Source organism: Ceratina calcarata, unplaced genomic scaffold, assembly GCF_001652005.2.
Source record: "Ceratina calcarata isolate Rehan_Ccalc_2016 unplaced genomic scaffold, ASM165200v1 scaffold569.2, whole genome shotgun sequence".
NCBI classification, from domain to species: domain Eukaryota; kingdom Metazoa; phylum Arthropoda; class Insecta; order Hymenoptera; family Apidae; genus Ceratina; species Ceratina calcarata.
In genome coordinates, this window is record NW_017176894.1 from 625054 (window position 1) to 649541 (window position 24488).

The 24488-nt window shown below is 45.2% G+C and overlaps 3 protein-coding genes across 4 annotated transcripts in view; 1 reads left to right on the forward strand and 2 right to left on the reverse strand.

The window, feature by feature from the left end:
* LOC108629484 (rho guanine nucleotide exchange factor 10) overlaps positions 1-4105 on the reverse strand; it is a 34125-nt gene extending 30020 nt beyond the window's left edge. Inside the window, exon 1 of the mRNA XM_018032193.2 lies at positions 3147-4105. The gene's annotated coding sequence lies outside the window, so the exon portion shown is untranslated. The remainder of the gene's footprint in view (positions 1-3146) is intronic.
* Positions 4106-6318: 2213 nt separating this feature from the next.
* Agxt (Alanine-glyoxylate aminotransferase) lies at positions 6319-8486 on the forward strand. The gene is made up of 6 exons (XM_018032131.2): positions 6319-6680; positions 6766-6966; positions 7032-7189; positions 7254-7409; positions 7790-8137; positions 8193-8486. Exons 1-6 carry the CDS (start codon positions 6498-6500, stop codon positions 8344-8346), a joined length of 1200 nt encoding a protein of 399 aa, XP_017887620.1. The 5' UTR covers positions 6319-6497; the 3' UTR covers positions 8347-8486.
* A 183-nt stretch (positions 8487-8669) lies between these two features.
* The window catches only part of sog (chordin short gastrulation), a 58750-nt gene continuing 42931 nt past the window's right edge, over positions 8670-24488 (reverse strand). For both annotated transcript variants that reach the window (XM_018032129.2, XM_018032130.2), the window contains 6 exons: positions 22465-22594; positions 16899-16964; positions 15048-16823; positions 14413-14564; positions 13331-13648; positions 8670-11915 (listed from right to left, as the gene is read on the reverse strand). In XM_018032129.2, coding sequence (XP_017887618.1) covers positions 11733-11915; positions 13331-13648; positions 14413-14564; positions 15048-16823; positions 16899-16964; positions 22465-22594 — 2625 coding nt within the window. In that variant the 3' untranslated portion in view covers positions 8670-11732. The remainder of the gene's footprint in view (positions 11916-13330; positions 13649-14412; positions 14565-15047; positions 16824-16898; positions 16965-22464; positions 22595-24488) is intronic.

Genomic DNA, 24488 nt, shown 5'->3' on the forward strand with positions numbered 1-24488 from the left:
CGATGAATTACTAAATTCGATGCAAGAATTCGCTACGGGAACCAAGAATAACTGAACCACGTAATTGCTCTAAATTGGGACCGAACTCTTGCCGGCGCTGTTCCGTTTCAACCACCGGGTAGCCCTAATTTCGTACGTAGCCGTGCATTCCTCTCAATCACGGTACGTAGCACAATTTACCGTGAGAACGTCTTAAATCTTGAATATACAATCGTATCGTCAGCGATCTCTCATAAATATAGACTGCGCCGCGCGTTGTACGCGTGTAAGTACATAAGAGGCACGTCGCTTTGCATATTTGCTTTCATCGCGGATCGTCTTTTTTACGAGCTTCCACGCGAATGACCGTTCGCGTGTGCGTGTTTTACGAAAGGGAACGCGACAGAGCGTAATTGCAGGAAAAAGGCTGCCGTCGTGATCGACACGACGCGACGCTCCAAGAAATCAACGACGCGTGCAGTCGGGTGTGTCGTTCCCTTGATCTTCGCAAATGATCTACGCGATTCCCAACGAGAAACGTATTATTAGCCCTCGCCGCCTGAATAACTCGTCCTCCTATGAGATTTACATATTTTTTCTCCGTCAAAGATAATTAAATCCACGTCTCTCCGAGTAAACTCTCAGTGTTTCACTGCTCCGTCATTTGAACTCATTGTTTTCCCAAGATGACTTTGGAAGAGATGAAAGTCGTAAGGATTCTTCTTCCTCTAAGGTAAAAGAAATTTTACCCTGCGACTTAGCTTTCATAACATTTCCAAGGACAAGCAGAGTTACAGTCGTCGTTCTCTTTGCGAAACACTTGAAAAACTTCGGAAAGCTCTTAAGCGATAATTTTCCACGTGCCGTCAAGGGAGATACATCGAGATAAGCGTGTGTATACGAGGATGTCCCGTGGCGAGGCGGAAAGCAAAAGAATCTACAGGTGCGAGACGGCTCGCCGCGGGAACGTGACGATTGAGATTCAAAACGCAGCATATAATTCGCTAACGTCGTACATGCTCGACGTCGTGTAATAATGTTCGCCGGGTGTGAGATCCGGCTAACAAGATAAACGCGTTGTTATTCGCGTGCAGGTTGCCCTACCATTAACCGGATTATAAAGAGCGGTACAATAACGCGTTACTAATTATTAAACCGCGTCCAAGTATTTGCTTTGTAACCATTTTTACGCGTGCCGTCGCTGCAAACGTCGATGCCTAATCGAGTAGAATTACCTTAAGAAAGCGTGGCAAGACGGTTTCTGCATAAATAAACTTGAATTTCAAGTTGTATAGAAGACGTAGGAGAGCGTAGACGCGAAAACGAATAAAACAGCTCGTACGCGAGTCTCACATGATAAACGACCGGTGTCTATCTTCACCTGCCCACGTAACGTTAATGCAGTCAATTACTCGGCAAAGTGATTCGACCAGAGTCATAATTCTTTTTCGATCGAAATTACCGGCATCGAAGCAGCGATTACGAGCGTGCATGAAATAAGGAAACGCGATATTACACTGATAGCGTGCACCGAGTTCTCGCAACAATTTCTTACAATACATCAGACTCCTTAACAGATTCGCGTGCTCATTGCGTTTGTCGACCGGCAACATTCTTCAACATCAGAGCATACTAACTTTGGCGGGAAGAGATAATGCGCAAACGTTTTCCCTGACGAAACGATGGCACGCGTAAAAATGTTAATTTCGTGAAGGAGTATGCCGCATCCGGCTCGCGTTGCCCAACTCAATAAACCATTTGCCTTAATTATACGGTACATACCCAACTACGCAGATTTTCGAGAGCTCAAAACTGAACTGGCGAACAGGCCAGGGTAAACTGTCGTATCGTACGGACTCGCGAGATTTAACGATCGAATTCAACTTGGTAAATATTTGGAGAAACGTCTACAAAATTTGTATTCATCAATAGTTTCATTCAATATATCCTGATACGCGATCTATCTACCATTGATTTCCGATTATCTATTCAGACATCCAAAAATCTCTGAGCCATTGCATCATTTTCTCGGTGTTTAAGAATTATCAAGGATGTTCGATGTTCTCTAACGATAGAAACGGTTAAATTTTTTATCCTAATACAAGTACGCGTATCGTTAACAATAATAAGCAAAGATCTTCAGTTCGACGGAATTCCGTTTGTAAAGTCCCTTATCAATATCACCATGACCGTTCGCAAGGGCAAGAGCCAAGTACGCCATCGAGCGCGATCAAAAACACACGGTTCCACGTACGTAAGTACTGAAATATTATTTCCGGTATGTCCCGCGCGTGTGCCGACCGTGAACATACGCATATTTTCGGCGGTCGCCGGTAAGTATTTTTGGAACTCGTCCAACGACCGACGGCGACTGCCGAAAGGGCCACCCGATCATGTCGATTCCCTCAGTTTTCGACTGTGTACATATACCGAAAATACTTGGCGAGTTCCAAAGCTCGAAAACACGTTTTTCAAATCCCTTTGGAAGGCTTCTTACGCGTCACGCCTGAATTCTATTCCGTTTCATCCTGAATTAAACCTGAGTAGGGTGCCTCTCGAGCCCGTGTCCAATCGGGTAAAGCCCATACACCTTCGGACACGTGTCGGAACTCGATTATTCGGCTAATTAGATACTCGGATTATCCGGAGGAGAATGAGAGAGGAGAAAAAGTGGTAATGCGGGGTGGTTCATTTCTCTAGCCTGTCAATATTACCGAGACCGATAACTACGCGCTCGTTCCATTGCCTGTAACGTTTCTCACGATCTATCACACGGAGTAATGGTATTTCGAAATGGGAACGCGATACCTATAGGCTCGAAGATTATGAATCTAGCTATGTATCCAAGTACGTATCCCGCCGCACAAAGAGAAAGAAAAGTCTTGCTGTACGTGAGGAGAGAAATCCTAGCAAGTTCGTACGAAAAGGACTTTGTAGACGGATAATTTGACAGTTTAACGTTGATAGGATTAACACGAAAACATGCAGGACGCGTTTTACGAGTCTCATTATTCTCAAATCAGTTGGCTTTTATAAAGTCAATTGAAACGTTCGAGTGTGCTCAAGACCCGACGATATCGTATTAAAAAAGGAAGACGGGGTTCACGCGAGATAAAAGAACAAGTACGTATGTAGTAACGACGTAGGTATGTAGGCTTTGCGCTTACCTCGCGGAGAAGCGGTGCGATCCCTCAAAGGACGATCCTGGTCTCGTTAAATCATCGGCTGTTGCGAATCCATCCGAAATAGGGGAAAATATGTGGAGGCGATCGTTTCACGCACGCGGATCGAGCCCACACACAGCCAGAAAACACGGGGAACCATTCGTTCGCGCCTCGTGCTTAGATAGTTTTGCGTTCGCTCATTGTTGAATGTGGCCAAGCACGCCCCCTTCGGAGACCGGTCGACCGAGGAATGGAGCAGGGAAAGGAGCAACGAGGAGAGACGAGCCGAGAGAGAGGATCGCGAAACGAAGATAGGGACACGGGTTGCTCGCAGGGAATGCGAGGAGATGAAAAGAGCGAGACGACACTATGTAGCCCGCGTCCGATTTCTTCGATCACCACAACTCGAAACACTTATTCGATTCACTTATTTACGCGTGTTCCCGATCCATCGAGAGGCAATGACCACCGGTGTGACAACCAGTCGACGATTACGAGAATCCCGCGAGTCGCCTGTACGATTCCTCTTCGACGGGCCGAGGATCGACGAACGATACCGATTTCGCACGAAAATCATTCACCCCGGTCATAAACACTTAACCAAAACACACTGGACTCTGGTCGCCGGGACGATTCGTGCGTTTCCTTGACTACTGTGATCCACTATCGATCGACGATTCTCACGCGCGGTTTAAAAATACAAACACTTCGTCGAACGTCATGCGCCTTGATCAATTCTCCCGTGGTTCGTACATCCTGTAGGAAAGCACGAGAATAAGCACTCGATGCGTGTGTCGTTAACGAATCTTTCTTTCGAGTTCGACACACAAAGCGTTCCTCCTTGGCCGCGACCCGGCCTCTACTGAGAAACAAGTACGCCAGGGGGCAGTCGAGAGCAAGCGGTTTCTCGAAGCCGGGAGCCTGAAAACAGTGAAAACCGTCTTCAGAAATCCTCGTCCGTCCATCCGTCCATTCGCTTACGGTTTCGTCGATGTAATAGTAATAACGCGAACGAACGAGCAAGTCCAAGTACGAGAAATCCACCCGCTCGCCTCGCTACTCAGACTCAGACCCGGACCGTCGTTCCATTGTTTCGTTGTCTCCTGGCTCTCGGGAGTCGGGTCGGGAGCGTGGCGCACACAGACAGGGAAAACGTAGCTGCGGTAGCGCACGTGCACGCCCGTTCAACACCACGCTAAACTCCGCGACACATATGTACCAGCAGGTTGGGGAGCACGCACACGACCGCGCGTTCCTCTTCTCTTCTCCTCTTCGCTTCGCTTGTAAACCGACTGACCGACCAGTCACGCACGATCTCTCGTTCCTGTATGAATGTCGTGGTCCGGTTACCACCAGACCCGAACCCATCGCAAACACAAGCGCTCGATTTATGATTGCGCGTATATGTATATACTCCTTGAGTACGGTTGGCCATCGGTCGAATTTTACGCTTTTTATTTCAGGCTTTACTTCGAAGATTTTTTATGTAGAGGCGAAAATTTGATTTCTTTCGACTTTGCGGTCGTTTCGATCAATTTCACGTTTATGGAAAGGCATTTACTCGTTTACTGCTGAGAGAGCTAGTTAAACGCCGGGATCTCACGAGGGGAGAACACAAAAGGAAGATGAAAAGAGTACTGAGTCGCTTGAGAAAGAACGAAAAGGGAACTTGATGGGTGGAGGAACAGGAAGGGGAAGATGTCGAGCAACCGAACTTGACCCTTGTCGGATTTGCATGTTTGTTGATTTGTCTAATCGGCATAAAACTTCGGGTTTTAAAATCCCTTTCTCGATACGGTAATGTACGCGTAGTTCCTTTGTATTCCAGCGAAAGGAATTCCGTGCCAGCATTCCGTTATGAGGCTCGAATGCGCACGAAGGAATTTGTTCTTACTATGTAAAACCCTAGACTAAATCGATTCTTTTTACGTATAAACGCAGAATTATTTACTGTAGAATTGTAATTAAAAATATTTCAACTAAAAATTTCTTTCTTCACTTGGTTTCCTAGCTTGTTTCCATGCCTGACACCCTCAGTTTCCTTTTTTACCTTATTGTTATTATTTTTATATACGAAACGATTACTGTAATGCACTTTTGGTTTTTACGGTTTTCATAGTCACACGCTTGGAAGCTTGGAAACACGTGCGAGGCAGAGGCCTTGATGAACGCGCCTGCTAGGTGGACATGAAAAGAGTTGATAAACGTAACCCGAGGCGGATCTGATAGCGACTCATCGTATTTAGAAAGCTAATAGCAGGTCCACCGCGGGAACAAAAAGCATTTAGACACGCATTCATTTTTTCCATTAGCACGTTTTATCACTCGGCGGAGCCTGAGTCAGCCCTTTAACTTGCCCCACTTTTTACACTAAAACTATTGCAACATTAATTTCAAGAAATCCCGCACGATTCGTCTTGGGACCAACACGCATAGTTGATTGAATAATAGATAATTCCAATCGCTTTATATTTATTCAAGGATACCCTCTTATCTTTTTTCATTTGTCGACGAGATACTAAATAAAACATTTCAATAAGGCTGTGAATAAATATTTGCAATTGTAACAGGTTTTGTATAAATAGAACATGGACAGTGCTCTGTCAGTTTATCAAATAGCAAAGTGTACCGTAACAATGACTTTTTAGATTAGTATGATAACTGTACAAGCGAGAGTATATAAGCATCAAACAGGTGGAAGCACTATCATTACGTACATATGAATGAATCTTTCTCGTTCCGTTGTCTATTTAAGAATAAAGCACCTTATCTTTAATCCCACTTTCCCTCTGTACTTTTACTTCATAATGCATTTAAGAATATTAATAGGTTAATCTGTAAGTATGATTTGCAATATTCTTATTTACATAAACTGCGACTACAAGGGTTATCAAAATTAAACACCGTATCATGTTATTTCCACATCCTAATAAAGGTGTTTCTTCGTATATCAAACTGATTCAATAGCAAGTATCTCATGGATTCCATCATGTTTTTACCTCTTTCCCTTGGCAAGTTATTTTACAACTATTAACTAATGTTTTTAATATTACTATAAAAATACTATGCTTATCTTATTAGATATGAGCATCTTAGATGCGCGTCGTAGGCAATGGAAATTTCTTACAATCGTCATTACTTATCACGACGGCGAGACGCGACGTATTATAAAACCAACAGATTATTCAACAGACTTCAGTATGCCGTACAGTACCAGCCCAAACAGAGTAATATAGTCGGCAGTTGATATCAAAGTGAAACCGAAAATAAAATCGAATCACGGATAAAGAAAGAGGATGCTACAGAATTATCAAATAACGTAGAGCGATTTATTCTTCATTACTCGTCTTTAAAATGGAAATGTATCGCGAATGGGACCAATTGGCTGTGTACAAGCAGCCACCGGAGGTACTGAGATCTAAACTCCAAATACCGGTAAAAACTTTAATGAGTCCTGGACCGACGAATTGTTCCGAGCGAGTTCTTCGGTCCTTGCAGAATCAAGTTATCAATCATCTGCATCCAGAATTTTGTCAGGTATTCGGTTTTACGTTTTCGTTGTTGGGAAGCATTAGAACGTGGAAACCGGCAGGTTTTTTTAAAAGCAATCGTCGACTTATAGTTAATGGACGAAATCAAAGCTGGACTTCAATATGTGTTTCAAACTAAGAACAGACTTACTTTGGCGATAAGCGCGTCGGGTCATGGTGGCATGGAGGCTTGTTTAGTAAATCTACTGGAACCCGGTGACACTATACTGATCGTCAAATGTGGACTTTGGGGTGAACGAGCGGCTGACATGGCCAACCGACTCGGTGCGAACGTAGGTCCATTTTCGTTCAAGTTGAAGTTCGATGCGAATTGTCTACGAATCTTTTCAAAACGTAGGTGAGACTGCTTGAAACAGAACATAACGTGGGCATCACTTTAGAACAACTGAAAACTGCCTTGGAGAAGCATAGGCCAGATGTAGTTTTCATGGTTCACGCGGAAACTTCCACTGGAGTTAAACAACCATTGGAAGGTTACGGTACATTAGTTCGCAGGTATAATTAAAAGGTTCGATGGGATAAGAATTCCGAGTTGACGGATAATAATAAATTCTTGCAGATATAATGCTCTTCTTATCGTTGACACGGTTGCTTCGCTTGGCGGCGAGCCGTTCTTTATGGATTCTTGGGACGTAGACGTGGCTTACGCGGCGAGTCAAAAGGGTCTTGGTGCCTGTCCAGGTCTCGCTCCTGTCTCGTTCAACTCACGGGCAGAGTACGTAAACGCATCGCGGTTTTCTTGTCCTGACCGCAAGCCTTGCGCCTGAGAATCGGGACTCTCGCGGTGCTCCACTCGGAATATCAATCAAATGCGTAAGGTCATCTATGACTCGCCGGCCCATTCGGTCGCTACGTGATTCATAACCGTGGACGGCCGAGGAATTTTTATTCGATGACACTCTCTTATGGCTTTCAAATTGACTCGCCGGCATTGTTCGTCACGGAGTACCCGTCTATTAAGAGAAGACCTACTTTTACCCACTTACACCATATTATCTACGAAACTTTTTTCCTCTATCGATTCCATATTATTACTATTAATTTCTGGTCATTACGATCTTTCCTTTGTGGACATGTCTTTTTATTTTGCAACAGGCAGAAACTGTTTCGCCGAAAGACGAAGCCTATCTCCTTTTACTGGGATTTAAATATTCTCGGCGTGTATTGGAAATGTTTCGGTAACAATGACCGCGTTTACCATCATACTATGAGCGCAACGCTCATTTACGGTCTTCGCGAGGCGCTGGCGGAATTGGCAGAAAAAGGACTTCAAGAATGCTGGGCCAGAAATGCAGTCTCAGCTGCCAGATTAAGGAAGGGTCTTGAATTACGGGGCCTTCGGCTCTACGTGAAACTTCCACAGTATCAACTGTCGACGGTGGTCTCCGTAGAGGTGCCGCCTGGCATCGATGATAAGATCATTTCGCAACGAGCCATGGACAAGTGAGTAAATGCAATTCATAATTGTAATTATTGCGCTACAATCGCTTTTCTATAGGTACCAGGTCGAAATTGCTCGAGGCTTAGGACCTACAATGGGTAAGATTTTTCGAGTTGGATTGCTAGGAATCAATGCTACTCCGGAGAAGGTTGATTTGTTTCTACATGCTTTCGACGAGGGTTTAAAGCATGCAACAATTTCAAGGCTGTAATGAATAAGCCAGAAACATGCTTTAAATCAAACGTTCGTCAAGCTGTTGTACAAATGTTGCAGTTAAGAAAACAAGAATTGTATGAAATTTGTAATCGCATCGCGTTTATCAATAAATTACCGAGCTGTTTGGAGTGATTATATTTAATACAATTGTCAGTATCCTACATCTTACAGATAAACATATTACATATTCTTGTAATTCCTATGACCTCCACCGATGTTTTACTGGTTGCGATGCAACGGGTGTTTTATTAAGAAACAAATATGAAATCGACAATGTCGGGTGCTTCAAAAGTCAACACACCGGACACGCAAACGAGACTCGATCAAGCGTATTTGTTTATTAATGGAAATACTGAAATTGGCATACAATTACTTCTAATGTAGTCAGTTTGCTTATATTCAGTTGGACGTTTTATTGCATCGATTAGCAATGTCAACAATTAATTACACGCTCCTCATTCTCCCAGTCTTTCACTTTCGTTTCCTTTATCCATGATTCGTTACTGAACAAATTACGCGCACGATTCGATTTACGATCACGTTGGCACAACACAGAATCTCAGCCAAATCTACGAACATCAATTAACATGTACTTGAAATCAACAATTTCAATCGATCGTGCGATTTCCAAATACTTGTTGTTAGTCTACGATATTTTACACTCAAGCACAATTTTTCTACCAACTCCCTGCTGCTCTTGACAATTTTCTTAAGGCACTATAGAAATCGAGGTTTTCACGTGGTAAATCGTTTATAAATCGACGTCGTTGCAAAGCTTTAAAAAATTGTAACGACAAAGGCACAATCAGTCGACCGATTATTGCGATATTTCTTCGCGCCAGTTTTGGCACTATCGAACAGCGTATATACTTTTCCAAAGAAATCGGCAACGACAATTCGATCGATTAGTAAAATAAGAAAAAGAAGAGTAAGGCAAGCTTAATGCATTCTCAGGACGATACATTGCTGTCTGTTGGCATTAAAAACGTTTTCCTTCTTCCTACTTAAATAGACACGTAAACAAAGAACGGGGGATGACTTTAAATAACCGTCAAGATAATATTTGTATGTATAATAACAATATTATAATAATAATAGTAATAATAAAATAAAATAATTATTAATATTGATAAGCATCGACGAACCGTCTACGAGTTCGACGATACGACAAGAGGTTATACAATTACTTGTATATAAATACTATTAATAATAACTGATAACTCGTTAATGATAGTCGTGATTCTCGTTATGTATTACAAGCGCCTAGATATGTACAAAAAAATATCAACGTCGTTCGATTAAGGCCTCTACCAAATATTTGTTCGACTATCGTTAGAGAATCTGTAATCTCACGATTATCAAGGCACGATGTCGAACGATATTCGACGAATGATCAAAGAATGCACATTTACCTTCGAGTTTCATCGAGGTGGGAAAAAACAGGCACTCGTTAGCTTCGTTCATCGCACACTGTTCGTTCCTCTCACCTGCTCACTATGTAAAACACACGAGTTTGACATACACATACATATACACACGCACGCACAGTTTGTAGCCTCGTTCTTTCGGCAATGCACGCACGCTACCGAAAAGAGTTCCGAAGGTATCAAAAAGTGTCGAAACCAAGTAGGCCTGCCAGCTGTCGTGTAAAAAGCTGCTACCCCCTGTTTTCTTCTCATCTTTCATCGGCGATCGGATCGCATCGCATGATTTCTGCAAGCTCTTGTCCAAACGGACGTTTAGACTAGATCGTAAAGGAATGCACTGAACGACGAATCAGTGACTAGGTAGTGTCCGAACTCGTCCGAGTTCAACCGCACTGCGTTTCTTTTTTTTTATAGTTTTCCTTCGTCGCTCGTATTCGCGGACGATGATGTAGAGAAGAAGAGACTGGGTCTTTGTAAACTGTCAGGCTACTCTGTTTCATTCTCTGATCGAAACTTTTATCTTTTATTCTACTGACATACGCATAAAAAACTGATGCATTCCTCCACACTCATCCTAACACGGTAACGTGGTGCAATAAAGGCGATCCCGACTCCCGGCCCTAACCCGAATCAATGTACAGATTGGATACACTTGCAGAAATTCGACCTTTTGCGAAAGTACAATTGCAAAATTTGATTACGATCAGAGATCGCCATTGAATAACTTAAAACAACCTAAGAATAAATAGGCTTAAAAGTTAAAAAAAGAAGAAGCCGAATCACGATGAGATTACAGGTCGATATTAACAATAACAATCGGGATTAATGGATATACATGTCGACATAGCGATAAACAGTAGCTGTAGTAATTATACTATTGAAAATTGTAATAGAAATATCATGAAGTATTATATATAAGTAATAATGAAGCTTACGATGAGAATGAACACGATAAATGAGAATGAACGATGACGAAAAGTAAAGTGATGATCGATAAAGTGAATATCGATGAGAAGAATGACGGTGAGGGTGATTCTAAGCAACGTCAAGTTGAATTTAATACAGTGTTTGTAACGTTCGGCACGTTCTCGCGCTCTAATGACAACTGATGCCACCATCGGAGGTTCTTCAGTCTTCTTTGGTTGCTGGGTAACTCGGTGAGGTTGGTGGCTATAGTAGGGCTCTGCATTCACACCACCACGACTCTAAATTTTCCCCAGGTTCGTACCTTTCGCCCTGTGCCTTCTCGCCCGTTTTTTCACCTCGTCTCTTGTTTCGCCATCTCTGCGAGCACAGCCATCGTACTGTGTTTCGAACAACCGGAGCATTTGAACGGTAGGTCGAAATTTGGTGTCTCCAAAGTGTTTGAAGTAAACTTTGATCAAACAGTACTTTCAGTTTCTCATTCGGTCGCGCGCGTATGTACAAATATGCATGCGTGCATATGCGTGCATGCGAGAGGTCACTCGATGATAGAGAGCGGTTGGCTTCCGGTCCGTTGATCCGTTAACGAGAGCCAATTGATTAATAAACGTCTGGTTGTGGGTGCCCCGAGGGACTCTGCAGCGAATAACCGTGCAAGCGACGGGAATAATAAGAATATCGTCTGACGAGAACGATCCATGTTCCTTCTTCGTTTATCGTTACGCTCTCTTATTATTACAGCTTCCTGCGACGAATCTCTTCGTTTCATTGATTACCATCTTCCGCCGATCTTTTCTCAACTAACACAATTGTATATTTGTAATAGACATCTAGAGACTCCAACCCTTATCCGATGCTCTCCCCGTCACTTGCCTCACGTCTTCCTTTTCGAATCGCCTCGAGGAAAATCCAGCGAGAATAATAACAACACGGCTGAATTCGCTGACTGCAGAGAGAAACGAGGCCCGGTTTCCTTGGACTAGGGCGATACTGTTCGAAGGAGGCTTCGCAGCGACAACTGGGGGGTTACTCAGCTTAGCTCGCGCGGCGTCACGGAATGCCGAGCTGGATGATGGTTGTTACGATGATGACGCCTGGCCCGGCGACACTGTACCGTGCAGCAGTCGTCCCCGTCGCCCACGTACTCGCCGCGTCTCATCTGGTTGCACAGTGCCCGTGTACACCGCTTTCTATCGCATCTCACCTCGCCGTTCTGTGAACAAAAAAGATCACCACGATTCATATACAAGAGAATACAGAATCGTCATGCGAAACTACTTGTCCGTTCGTTTGATTATTTAACAAATAGCAATTGATTTTTCCGAGAGAAGCTCGCGAAATACTTTTTCTCGTTGGTTCGACCGCGTTCCATTTTCATCGTAATGGATGGACCCTTTTAATGGTCGGCCCAGTCGAACCGAGACCAGTTAAAGGTTTTCTCCTTAAATGTTTCTGGTCGTGGCCGTGTCTGGATATCGCAACGAGGCTACCGAGCCTTCTAACGAGTGGAATACGCGCGCGTACCGAATTCAAGTCAAGTTTTTTCAGCGACCTTCGCATAATGAACCGCGACTTTTATATCCGTCGCTCCAAATACTATTTTCTAGAATCTGTTCAAAATTCGTCGATAACATTCCGCCACTGTTGTGCAAGTTATTTTAAGATTATCCTACCCGTCTAGTAAGGATAAGGTAGTAGATAGGTACAGATGGTCGGGGATAGTGTCGGGAAGTAACTCGAGGCACGAGCGGAATGCGGCTGATGAGGGGTTAAGAGCGATCGTGTAAACCGGAAATTGTCGCACTTGTCGAATAAAGTACCGTGACGATCTCGCGTTACTAGTTCCCCGAGAGTCAAAAAAAAGGGAATAATTTATTGTTGCCATACGAATATTTTACTGCGCCCGTGCTGGATTATTATTTCACGCGTACACGTATCGATTTAATCGCTCGACGACCGTAAACCGAAACGACCGACTTCCTCTCCGGGACGACGAGCTAAGATTTTCCGAAATTCGTATAGAAATCGTACGAAGCGATACCGATCGGTGGCCGCAAAAGCGTTTCCAGGCGCGACGGTGCGACGCGACGCGATCTCATCTCCGTCGCAGTTATCGCGCGCGGAACAAAGAAAAAACGTCGGTGGACCGACCACGAAGAATCTCCGATCGGCTTTAGCGGCGTTCCCCTTGCCAGCCGACAGCCGATGGCCTCGAGGCGCTTCCTTGGACGCGTGATTCGAATTTTAAACTCTCGAATTACACATTTACAGTCTCCGAAATGCTTCGAGATTTTAGATAAACTCGACCGAAGGGATTTCTCACATTCCTTCGGACAGAAATTTTCGTTTCGACTATAAAAGAAATCTGATACGTAGCAGAGCAGTCTCGATTTATTCTAATAATTAATTAATTAATTTACATAGAAATCAATCACCGTATGACGCCTACGAGATACGAGTCGTTGATTTCTAATAGCTGCATACAATTAGTTACGCCAAGACACTTTACAAAAATCGGGAGAACACGAAAACGATCGATCAAATAATAATTAACTATTTCATTATGATTTATTTATACATCGGACCAGTTTCTCATTTAAATTGCAAGTTACAAAAGGAGATTCTCACCTTGCACCTGCATTTGACGCATTTCATCTCTCCGTGGGAGTGAACCCGCGGATGCCATTCCATCCCGTTTTCGTAAGGACCACCGAAGGGATACTTGCACCCGCCGGCAGCTAGTATCTCCTCTGCTGTACGCCTGGTGCCTTCTGGCGCCGCCTGGTCCCGCGGTAGACGCGTCGCGTCGGCCGCGTTCAAGGTGCTCGGCGTCGTCGCCGGGCACTGCCTGCAGCATGCCTTCTTGCTGGGTCTGAACGCGGTCTTCTCGTCGCAGTCCAACGGCGGGCACTGCACCCGCGGACACTTTACCTCCAACGTCATGGCCTGTAAGATAAATGGGATGCATCCTCGGTCGACGCGTTCGCGCTAAGGCCGCTCCTTTTTTCCCCGTCCGGCTTTATTAATCTCTTTAACGTTTCCGAATGATGAATCGACAGGAAGCGTAGGAATAAAGATACACGCGTACAAAGTTCTCAAACGAGCCAATGGAAATTTGCCGGGAATAATTGAGCAATCGGTATCTCGTTTAAATCGGGACACTCGGTACGCGTCGATTCCTTGTTCGTTTCGTTGTGGTTCGGCGTAATACGCACGGAGCCGGTTCGATCGAGCGCGATTCGAGTGACAAGCCGCGGATCAAAACGCGCGTCTTATCTCCGAGTAACGAACATGACTCGGTCGATGCAACGTGTCCGAGGGCATGACTTCGAGCAATTCGCTAATATCTATTTATGTAGAAAGGTCTGTCGCCGATCGCCGCTTGCTCTTTCTTTCCATGACTCGACGCAACGCCGGAGAGCAGTAACTGCATTCTCCGTGCCCTGATGGAATTTTTCGTTCGCGCCTTTTATGACCCCGTCGTTATAATATGTCTCGCAGGATCGGCGCCGATGCTGAGATGGTTACGAAACGCGGCGAGTGAACGTACAGATAAACAAAGAATAAATATGCTAAGCGATCGAGACGATAAATTCCAAACGCGTTTATAAAAATTTATCTACGCCGTTTGTACATACGCGTAACGATTTTTTATTAGCGACTGTGAATCGACTTGCTAAAGAATAAGGCAGTGACATTTGCAAACTTACGTCACACGTGCAGACGGCGCAGGTATCGAATCCCACCGGTGGCAGATAGGGGTGCCACGATGCTCCCGGTAGATGAAACTGGCCAGCGAGGGTGCAGCCCCGCGTGACAGAGCTCACGTTCTTCCCTGTCGCGTTCATATTGATCCCTGGACCTGATCCAACCAATTCCAAGGAAATTCCATAAGCAACAGTACTTTGATCTTATAGTATTACAAAATGAAATTTCATAATTTTCTCTGCGCCTTATGAATTTCTAATATCAGCAAATTATGAAATTTATCGCTATCCTTGGTTTCCGATACGTAAACGATTGGAAACCAGCTCGGTTGACAACCGAGACTTCAGCGTATGATCGATCGTCAAACGTTTCCCGGTAAATGAGAAAAATCGGACAACGACAGCTCGAATCGAATCAGCTGCGAAACAGCTTGATCGATAAGTAGTCGCGTGTAATTTAGACGGAATAGGCGTAACTAATTATATGCGATTACTTTCATGCGTCGCGCGAGTAAAGTCTAATATGATTCCTCGTGTCGCGATCCGTTGGACATTATCGAGATTAAACTTGTCATGCGAATATGTGACGATTATAGGCGTTTTTAAATGTTTTAATGAGAATCGTGCGGGTCACTTACTCGAGCAGATAGGGCAACAGTGACCTGGCGCAGGCTTGAGCTGTTTGCCCTGTGGACAGGTGAGAGCTGGGCAGGGTACTGGGTCGCATTGGGCCAGTCCGCGATAGCAATGGCACATGGAACAAGGATCCGTGCTGGAGGTCCACTGGGTCCCTTCGTCGTAGAATCTGGTCTCGTGGAAGCAGGCACCGGTCTCGATATCCGATATAGGCGGTTGCAGATTGACGTCATTGTCCGCGTAGTGAGGAAGACAGCTGAGCGGCGCTCTGGCCTTGAACGGAGCCTTGAGAATCTTCTCGGTCTGCTTGTCGGTCACTTCCAGGAAGCCGATACCGGACTCGATCCTATACAACTCCACTGGTGTGAGCCCGGTCACAGAACCCTCCAACACGTAGCCGGTAAACTCTTCGAGTAATCTTCTGGCAACGGGCGCTCCTTGAGCCAACAATGGCATGGTCTCCAGATAGAGCTTGAACGTGCGCGGTTCGTGATTGTTGGAAGACGTTGGAGGGAAACCAGCGATTTCGAGTTCGTAGTGAAGGGAGCAGTCCAGGTCTACTGCGGTCCATGCTAGACCGACCGGACCGGGATGGACGGGTTCCTGAGATAATCTTCTGAGTAAAACGGGTGCAGTCGTGTCCCTCGCGTCGGCCACAGGCCTCTGCGTCAATCGGCCGCGTAACATGGACCCTACGTGAGAAGCCGCTGCCACCGAGAGCTCCCCGTCGAACAGAGGCTCGAGCAGACGAGGTCCGGGTCGTTCTAGAGATCCGTTGGCCAGACCGTCGACGAGGGAAGGTGTCAAGTCCTCGAGTTCTGTGCGACGCTTCCCGCCTTCATCAACTAGGGTCACCAGCGGACTTTCTTGTTCCAATCCGATCAGCTGAACTCCGTAACGCAGTGATCCGGCACGATCCAGAAACGCCCAGGCTAATCCCGAAGCTGCCGAAGGCGTTTCTGAGAGCAGCAGGGTTTGATACATCTCACAGTTGGCACGCGGTCCCACTATACCGGCCAGTCGAAGTGCCTGAGGGTCTTTTCTAGACATTATGCTGATGGAAAGCTTGCCCCTAGTCAGCAACCTGAGATCCGCACCAGAGAGAGCACTTCTGACTTCTCCAAAATTCAACTCGTTTGACGGTTTCTTCACCACAATTTCTTCTCGGAGAACGACGTAATCCTTCTCCATATGTTCTAACTGGACCACCAGGGAAACTTCGGACACGTCGTTGGGTAAAAAGACACCGTTGAATACCAGAGACACGTGGATGGACGGTGCAGACGCGGACGAGGCCGAGACTATAGCCGTGGCGCCAGCACCCGACATCAGAGAACGATCCACTCCCATTGTTGGTTCGAGCAAGGCAGTGTACTGTTCCGTGGACAAGGCGCGATAGCGAGACAACTGTCCGGTCAAAGTAGACGACGGTTCCCATACGAAGGATACGTGAAGCCGCTCTTCCCGAAGCAGTTTCCGGTAATCTCGTGGCACTCTTCTCCATACTCCGCAGAGTTTACCCGTCGCATTTTGGTAGACACCGCCCACGGGATCTATGGTCTGCTCTTCCAAGATGCTTCCAGATTCGTCGACGAATTGTATGCTCTTCGGGCGAGGTGTGGACGTCGATAAATAGAAAGAGTAATACAGATTCTTACGATGGAAAGTGAAACGACCGGTCGCGAGATAGTTGTAAGCGCTGTTGTACATCGTAGTCGGGGAGGGTTCGTCGCGACGCAACGATTGAGACGTTCTGCCTGTCAAAAGCGTACCGAAATCTGTAATAGAAATACAGATTAATTGAGAACGAAAGGGAGTAGCGTTTATATTAGTGGAGAACCATTGACAATTACGTTTTAGGCTTCGCTCTTCTTCCTCGGAGGTCAACTGCGCCGGCACATCGTGCACCACGTCTAGACCTGGAACACGATTCGAATCCACATTGTCAGAGGCTTCTTCAAGGCTTGCTCTTAGAAGATCAATTTCACGTGACCAGCAATTTATCGTCGATGCTTCAAGTATCCGAGTTAAATTTTATTTTTACGACGCGTACGCAGATAATTTGATTGCAAATTTTGCGGAGCCAAGCTCGATCACGAGGTCGAAAGATCTTGCATGGTGGCGTATCGATTATAAGGCGGCGCGCCGGAGTGGCCCGTCTCGGACGTAAAATAAAAATAACCGCAACGGAGATGCGGAGAGAAGGAAAAGAAGAACGGCGAGGGAGAAGGAGAGCGAAAATCAGTCGGAGCTAGAAGGAGAATCCTCATTCAGCCGCGATGTGTGTACAGACCATAAAGAATGACCGTGGGGTAGGAAAAGAGGCGGCTGGCGCCAACCACCGCTACTTTGAATGTTGCTTTTATGGCGCGCCGGTCCGGCCGCGCGGATACGTTAATTGGTATACGTACAGCGCGAGCCAGTGACAGCCACGCGGTACTTCTCGTTTCATTCTTCCATCCCGTCGTTTCTCCACACTCCTTAACCCCTCGATTTACGGATATTCCCTCCGCGGGACGTTACAACTCGCTCTCGCCATTTATACAACCTTTTTCTCGCGGTTTTGCAACCACGGATTCTTTCGCCAACATCAATTATGTAGGACTGTGGTCCCGATACAAATTTCAATTCCAGTTTCGGAAATGCTAATTCAAATACAGAGGCCGATGATCATGGATTTCGTAAACTGTACCACCGAGGAGGAATTCCTAAAGAGTAGCAGTTTTATGTTGCAAGTTGGCAATTTTCGACGCCCTTTAGAATATATTGCCACCGAAACAAGAAACAAAGCAAAACAGTCGTCAGCGCTGAACAGATGCTGGATACAAGAAAGGTCTTATGCAATTTCCTTCTAACTACGAAAAGAGCGATCAGCGACTGTGTTTTGAACCCCACTGGGTTCTATTCACTGTTTTAACGACTATACGGGTACTGCCACTATTTAGTAGTATCCGTCGGTGACTGTACCGAGAGAAAGCCATGTGGTCCACCGGCGCGCGGCGCCTCGTTTCTTTATCTTTGGCGCGTTACGAGCCCGGATGAGATGCCAAAAAAGCTGCGTGTTCCGATGAATTGCGTCAATCTCAATACTCGCGTAGCTAGTGATAAAATTGCGATACAAAACGAGCTAAAAAAAGAGCGGAAAAACATTCCTGATTTTTAGTAGAGTAACATACACAGTTGTCAACGACAATGATTAATCCTTTAATGCATATTATCATGAATAGATTGAAAACGCTACGGGGCATCCAGTTTCATGGAGCGAGTATCTAAGCGAAATCTCACTTTCGAAAAATTATCTTACAATCGTAAACAACCGTGTTATAAAAAAAAAACGGGGTTCTTTTTATGTTGAAACCGGAGGGTTCGTAGATTCCTGAGTTTACAGCGGGCGAACGTGACTATTATAGAAAGAGCGTTGCGGCCAATTTAATGGCATTCACGCGAGGATCGACACATTACGCGGTACGTTTCACCCGAAGGTCGGTCGTTATTCAGGATTAAAGCGTACTCGTGAAAACATGCCAAAATCACCGAACCTGACCGTGCCTTTCACATTCTCGAAAATACTAATCTACCACGCCTCCTCCTTTGCAACTTCTCGGTAGCCGCGATTCGATGAAACTAGCAAGAAATATGTACGTAAAACCGTATTAAATAGCGCATAAAAATGTACAGAGTATTATATTCCGCTATTTCTATGTAACACGGATTTTTCAGCCGATACGAACGATTTGTTTCGGAGTCATATTTTATATTTTATCGAGCCGCAGTCTCGTTGGAACGAACACTTTGAAAAAATGCGGCAGACATTAATGCAATCAGCGATGCATCAAGTTTGTATCGACGCGAGGTTGCGACACGTAAAAATTGGTATTCGCGTGTTCGTTCCTCGGTGAACACTGTCATCGTGGTCGTGGTCGTCTGGCGGGCTCGTTGCCCCCTGCTGATGGAAGGTGAAGCCGCCTCGCGATTACCAATACGCGTCTCCCCGTCTCCGTCGTCGTCTCTCCCTTTTATGTACTCGCGTCCCGCGAAAAGAAACCGTGACCCGTGAGCCCGTCGATTGGACTGTCACATCGATTCTCATCGGCTCCGACAACAACGTGTCCCGGATGTTGCCGAGAGACGCCAAACCCGACGGAGCCCTCGCCGCACCGGGATAATCGCGAAACGAGTTTCGATCCCCAGTTACTCTCGCCTCATAGAAATATCGACACTGTCCCGGGAACTGCAGCCTCTGTGCAATTTTCGGTGCGCCGTAAATCCTACGACGATCGCCATGATTTATTTATTTATCCGCGGTTGGCCGAACGCAATCGGCGGTATTGAACTGTAGGCAGTAGTCAGAAGCGAGAAGAAAGAGAGGAAGAAGAAGCGATAAGGAGTAACACGCGAGGGGATCCAGTAGCGCACAGTCTAGTTTAGCGAGAGAAGACCAACTCCTCCCCGTTGTCCTTCCCGATTCTCCCACCGAGAGATCCCGGTCTCTCCTCCGTCTATTCTCATGCGCGTTATGCCCGATCATTACGTATGCTAATATTTACATTTAGATTGCGCGGCTTAATCGAAGTGACGCCATGCTGTAATATAGCCGGCGCCATGGCGCTAAACCGTGGCGCCCGTCCTCTCTCTCGTTCCCTCTTTCCGACTCTCTGCCCGACCATCCGCTTCTCCTCTTTCTCTACCTCGCCAACCGTCTCTGCAGTTCCTTTATCATTGACCCTTTTCTGCTCTTTTTTTCACTCGCTTCGGCTCAGTCTCCCACGGGATAATCACGCGATACGTAACACAACTAAATGCAGCCTTTGGAAAAAAAGTACAGATAGAAAATTAAATCGAATGCGTTAAGTATGTTTAAGGTAAACAAGCGATATCGTCTTGTCTTCAGTCGTCGATATACTGTTAATTGTTAATTCCCCCGAGATTTCGCTCGTTGACGATAGCAAAAATAGCGTTGCAACTTAAAAAGGTAAATAAGAAACGTCCTCGTCTGTTCCCGGTTGATACCGTATCAGATATCGAATCGATACTTCGGCGAAACTTTCGAGATGCGCGGCGTCTAAAAATGACGATTTATCGTGCCGACGACATTCCCGTCTGACTTGTTATTAAACTGCACATTTTAATTTACGACCGGCTCCGAGGAACGTTCAATAAACATTTTCGATCGAGGGAAAGCGCGGTGAATTTCGCGTCGACGGACCTCGAGAGGAAAATGGAAAGAATCAGCAATACCGTGACCGCTCGTACAATGTGGGCAGCGCAATTTATTGGTTACTTAGAATCAATTAGCGAGCACGCATTTATTAGTCGGCTGTCATTGTCCGCGCGCGCGCTTTCTATTTCCATTCCTGACCAGTCGGAGATTTCTTTGCCGAGGCTTCCCGACGCGACGACCACCGTTTATTTTTTTTATTTTTTTTTCTTCTCCACCGTCCCACCGCAATTATGCGCGTGTCGCAATTATGAATCCACGCTACCGCGTTAAAACGCCGTAATCGCGGCTACGCAATGAATCATTAATTTAAACCATTTATTTGTCCATGGCGATTTGTCACCCGCTCGTGGAATAGTAAAAGCGTGGTTAATATTCAAGAAAAATATTTACTCCGATGAGCTTTAAAAACAGCGCAGATTATTTCAATAACAAACTAATCAACCAGATCTCAACGATTGTACGTATATCGAATAACCGACGACGACTGTACGTACTTCTTGCTTCGTCAGCACGCGTTAAAAAAAGGTTCGCGAAAGGTAGCAATACGTAATTTTCCAATTGAGAACGGAACACGGGATTCCCGACACGTACCCATTTAACGGCTGACATTTTTTAAATCCTTCAGTCGCTTTATATGCGACACCGATTTCTTTGGTACACGTCCGATATCGATTACCTCATAATCAGCTAAATGCGACGTTTATGGTAATATCCTGCTATTATAGTAATAGATTGCTAATCAAAAGTATAATTTATCCGAGAAACTACATCGTTTATTGCTAAGACTCTCCTTGCGCGTCGAAAACAAATATTAACATAATTTATCAAACGATTTCTCGATCGCTCTATCCGCTCCAAGTACTTTTACTTCTCGCAATTAGAATTAGCCTGTAGACTTTTATGCGCAACTACACGTTTACGATAGATACGTTTCTTTTATCACTTACAACTTTTTTATAAACGCATCGAATCGATAATTATGCAAAAAGATTTACTATGTTCATGTTAAGACGTCATTTGTTATTTATAATAGAACAGAAACGGTGCCCCGATGGTTTCACTTATTCCATCCGCATTCTATCCGTGATTAACAGCGACATAGGAAGAATTCGGCCTGTTCCAGTGAAACTTGCACATCGGAGAAAAATCGTCGAACGAAATAACGGACATCGAGCGAGTCGATTTGACGCGGATCGGCGCAAAAGCGAAAGGGTTGAACTGTTCCATTTCGTCACGTCTAAGAATAGGTTCGAGCGCCGTGTGCTTCGCGATACTTCGCCAAAAAGAGCAAAAAAAATGCAAACTCGCTGACAACAGTGTAGATTGCGATGGAAAAAAACGTGAAGAGAAAAAGAAGCTGTCGGTGCGATCTCTCTCTCTCTCTCTCTCTCTCTCTCTCTGAAGAAAAAGGAAGATGAGGAGGAGCATGCATGCGCGCAGAACACACGTTGATCCGCTAATCTCTTAATAAGAGCATTCGAGCATCGGGGCGATAATAAGAGTAAAGGTACCAAGTCGATAGCGGTAATTACATGGCATTGCAAATACGATTATTGAGCCGATAGAGAGACACTCGAGGAAAGAAGCGACACGCGCAAGAGAAAGAGAAGCTCCGTCGTCGGAATCCGATAAAGACGAGGACAAAAGAGGCGGTGATCATTGATAAATGATTTATGCAAGCCACTTGACTCTCATTAATGCTTGCAGGCTCTCTCGGTATCTCGTCTCTACGTTTACGAGCCATGCTAACTTCTTTCTTCTCATTTACATGTCCACGACGATCACTATCAGCAGCCAAGAGGAGATCGTCGACGATACTTATTATAACGATGTTTAAAGATTCTCGATTATAATTGCCAGATAGCCCGACGATTTTATTTCTATTAAAAGCGAGTCGAGATCGACATTGACACGAATGTCGGGCAAAAGCACACGTGTTTGTTCGAGACAGTGATCGATACACAAGTTTCGGGATCGTATTACGGCGATTCCCTTATCTTGGAGATACCGTAGCGTTAAGTAACGACGAGACGCTATATTTTCTCCTCTACGCTCTGCGCGCTGGCTGACAGGTGCGAGCCGTGTCCAATGACACTGCTCCACATACGGATCAGCGCAATTTCATGCACTTACGTACATATTTCTAATACTCATACCTTCTATCAACTAGTGTAAAAAAAAAACTTGTGGTCACTCACTTGTATCACCTGGGCAGGATTTGCAACATCTGCCTTGGAGAAGAACGGGCTCCTTGCACGTCAGCTCCGGGCATTCGTTCTTGATGTTGCGACAATGAGTCCTCGCCACGATTCGTTTTTTCTTTTGCACCTGCAACCGAATTAATTGAGCGATGTAAGGAAACGTTTTTAACAAACGAGCTCGTCGTCGATCAACGCACCGTTCGCCTTTCCCGAATAATCAATGTCCCTGCTAGTTCTTCCATTAGCTATCGTGACACGACGACGTTTCAAAGTGCGATCATAATGTTCTCGATTCTGCACGCATGTTTATTACCACTTTACGCATCGCTGGCGACAGTTGTAGCGCGGCGCGCACGTATAAATCTATCGGCGGATAATTGGTAGGTGTTACCGATCACAAAGGACCCGTTTATCACGGTCAATGGTGCCATTATTCGCGAACCCCTTTTCTATACACCCCGGCAAGCGTAAATCCCCTCGTTTAACGTCTCATTCGGTCAACGCTTTCTAACAGTTTCTCGCGAAAACATTTTGCACAATCGGCTACCGGTATTCCAAATAAAATCTAACAACGGTTAATCGAAATTGACAGGCTGGAAATACAGTTTTGATATTTTAATTAAAATGAATGAACCATTCCCGACCACGGTACGCCTTGTAAATTCATATTCTGTGGCTTTGTAACCACTTTCTACCATACGTCTGATCGTGTTTCTTTTCAAACGTCTCGCTCACAGTTCTTTACGGCGCATTTCGTGCTACACTTTTCTAAACGTGGTAAGGTCTCTATTAAAATTTCGCAACCACGCAGATCGCGTGACTCGAGATGTGTCCGAAAAAAATAAAACACTCTACGAGTGGTACTAAACTTCATTCAAACCGTGGGGACGGCAGTTCCATGGGATGTAAAAATTAATCGGAGACGAGTCGCACGAGGTTAATAACATTGGATTAATACGTTGACCCTTGGTTCGATATGGGGTTAAGAATGTGGAAATAAATTTCGGGTCAATCGTAAAACGATTCGAAGCTCCCGGTCTGTGCGGTTCGATTAATGCTCTCTATCATAGTAACGGTGGTTCGGTCGCGCGTGCATTAATTTATCGTCCGGACAGACCGACTCTTCTCTTAATGGAGTTTAATTCAGCCAATCTTCGTAAACTCCGTCCTTGACTGGCTACTGTCCTCATGTTACTCGTCCGCTATCTGCTATCGGTTACCAATCGATTTAACAGGAAAACTGATTTTTCTCCAACAATCGTAAAACCTTTTTTTAAATTATCAATACTTATCGGTACTCTTTACTAGCTTAAATCGTATCTTCCCTAGAGGAAGTCAACATTTCTATTTAGAATTTATCAACGATGAGTAGTCGGCGGATTTTATCAGAAGATCACAAGTGGGCTACGTATTATTGTTTTTAAAGGATGAAGTTTTACTCTGCGCCTGCGGTCTAGTGATTAGCAGAAAAGGATTTCGCCGAGAGAGCTATAAATGCGCTAATGCTAAAACGGAAGGGGAAGATTTGAGAGAAAGAAAGAGAGAGGAGTTGGACCAGTGGCTCCTGGACTCGCGCGTGAACTCTATTTATAGCCCTCGATGGTATGACAGTCCCTCTTCAAGCGTGTATGAGAAGCTATTGATAGGTGGTGGGTTTCGTTGGGAGCAGACACGTCGCGTGAATCACGCGAGACACTGTAATTTCTTTTATTCCTAAGCGGTACCCTTTACTTCGTAACGGTTTCGCGTGTCACCTTACGCGTTTACCTAATTTCCAATAAGGCTTACAGCTATGAGATTTAATCGGATACCCGTGCGGCATTTTCATTTACCGAAGCCAAGGCCATCGTGCACGTGCGAAAACAGGTTCGACGTTCGTTCCCAAGATTTTTTTCTGGGACGGATGCCCACGCGGAGGACCCCACGCGCAAATTAACACCGACTTCCGGTCCGAGCTATCATTATTCCTACAATAGTGTCAAAATAATGAATGACTATCGCGGTCAGAGAAAACCGTGGGC

What these genes read in the sequence shown, in the direction of transcription:
- Agxt (XM_018032131.2), top strand. Translation starts at nt 6,498, where the DNA reads ATGGAAATGTATCGCGAATGGGACCAATTGGCTGTGTACAAGCAGCCA. An exon ending in CCAACCGACTCGGTGCGAAC is followed by an intron (nt 6,967 to 7,031) that starts GTAGGTCCATTT and finishes TTCAAAACGTAG; the next exon opens with GTGAGACTGCTTGAAACAGA. An exon ending in TCGCAACGAGCCATGGACAA is followed by an intron (nt 8,138 to 8,192) that starts GTGAGTAAATGC and finishes GCTTTTCTATAG; the next exon opens with GTACCAGGTCGAAATTGCTC.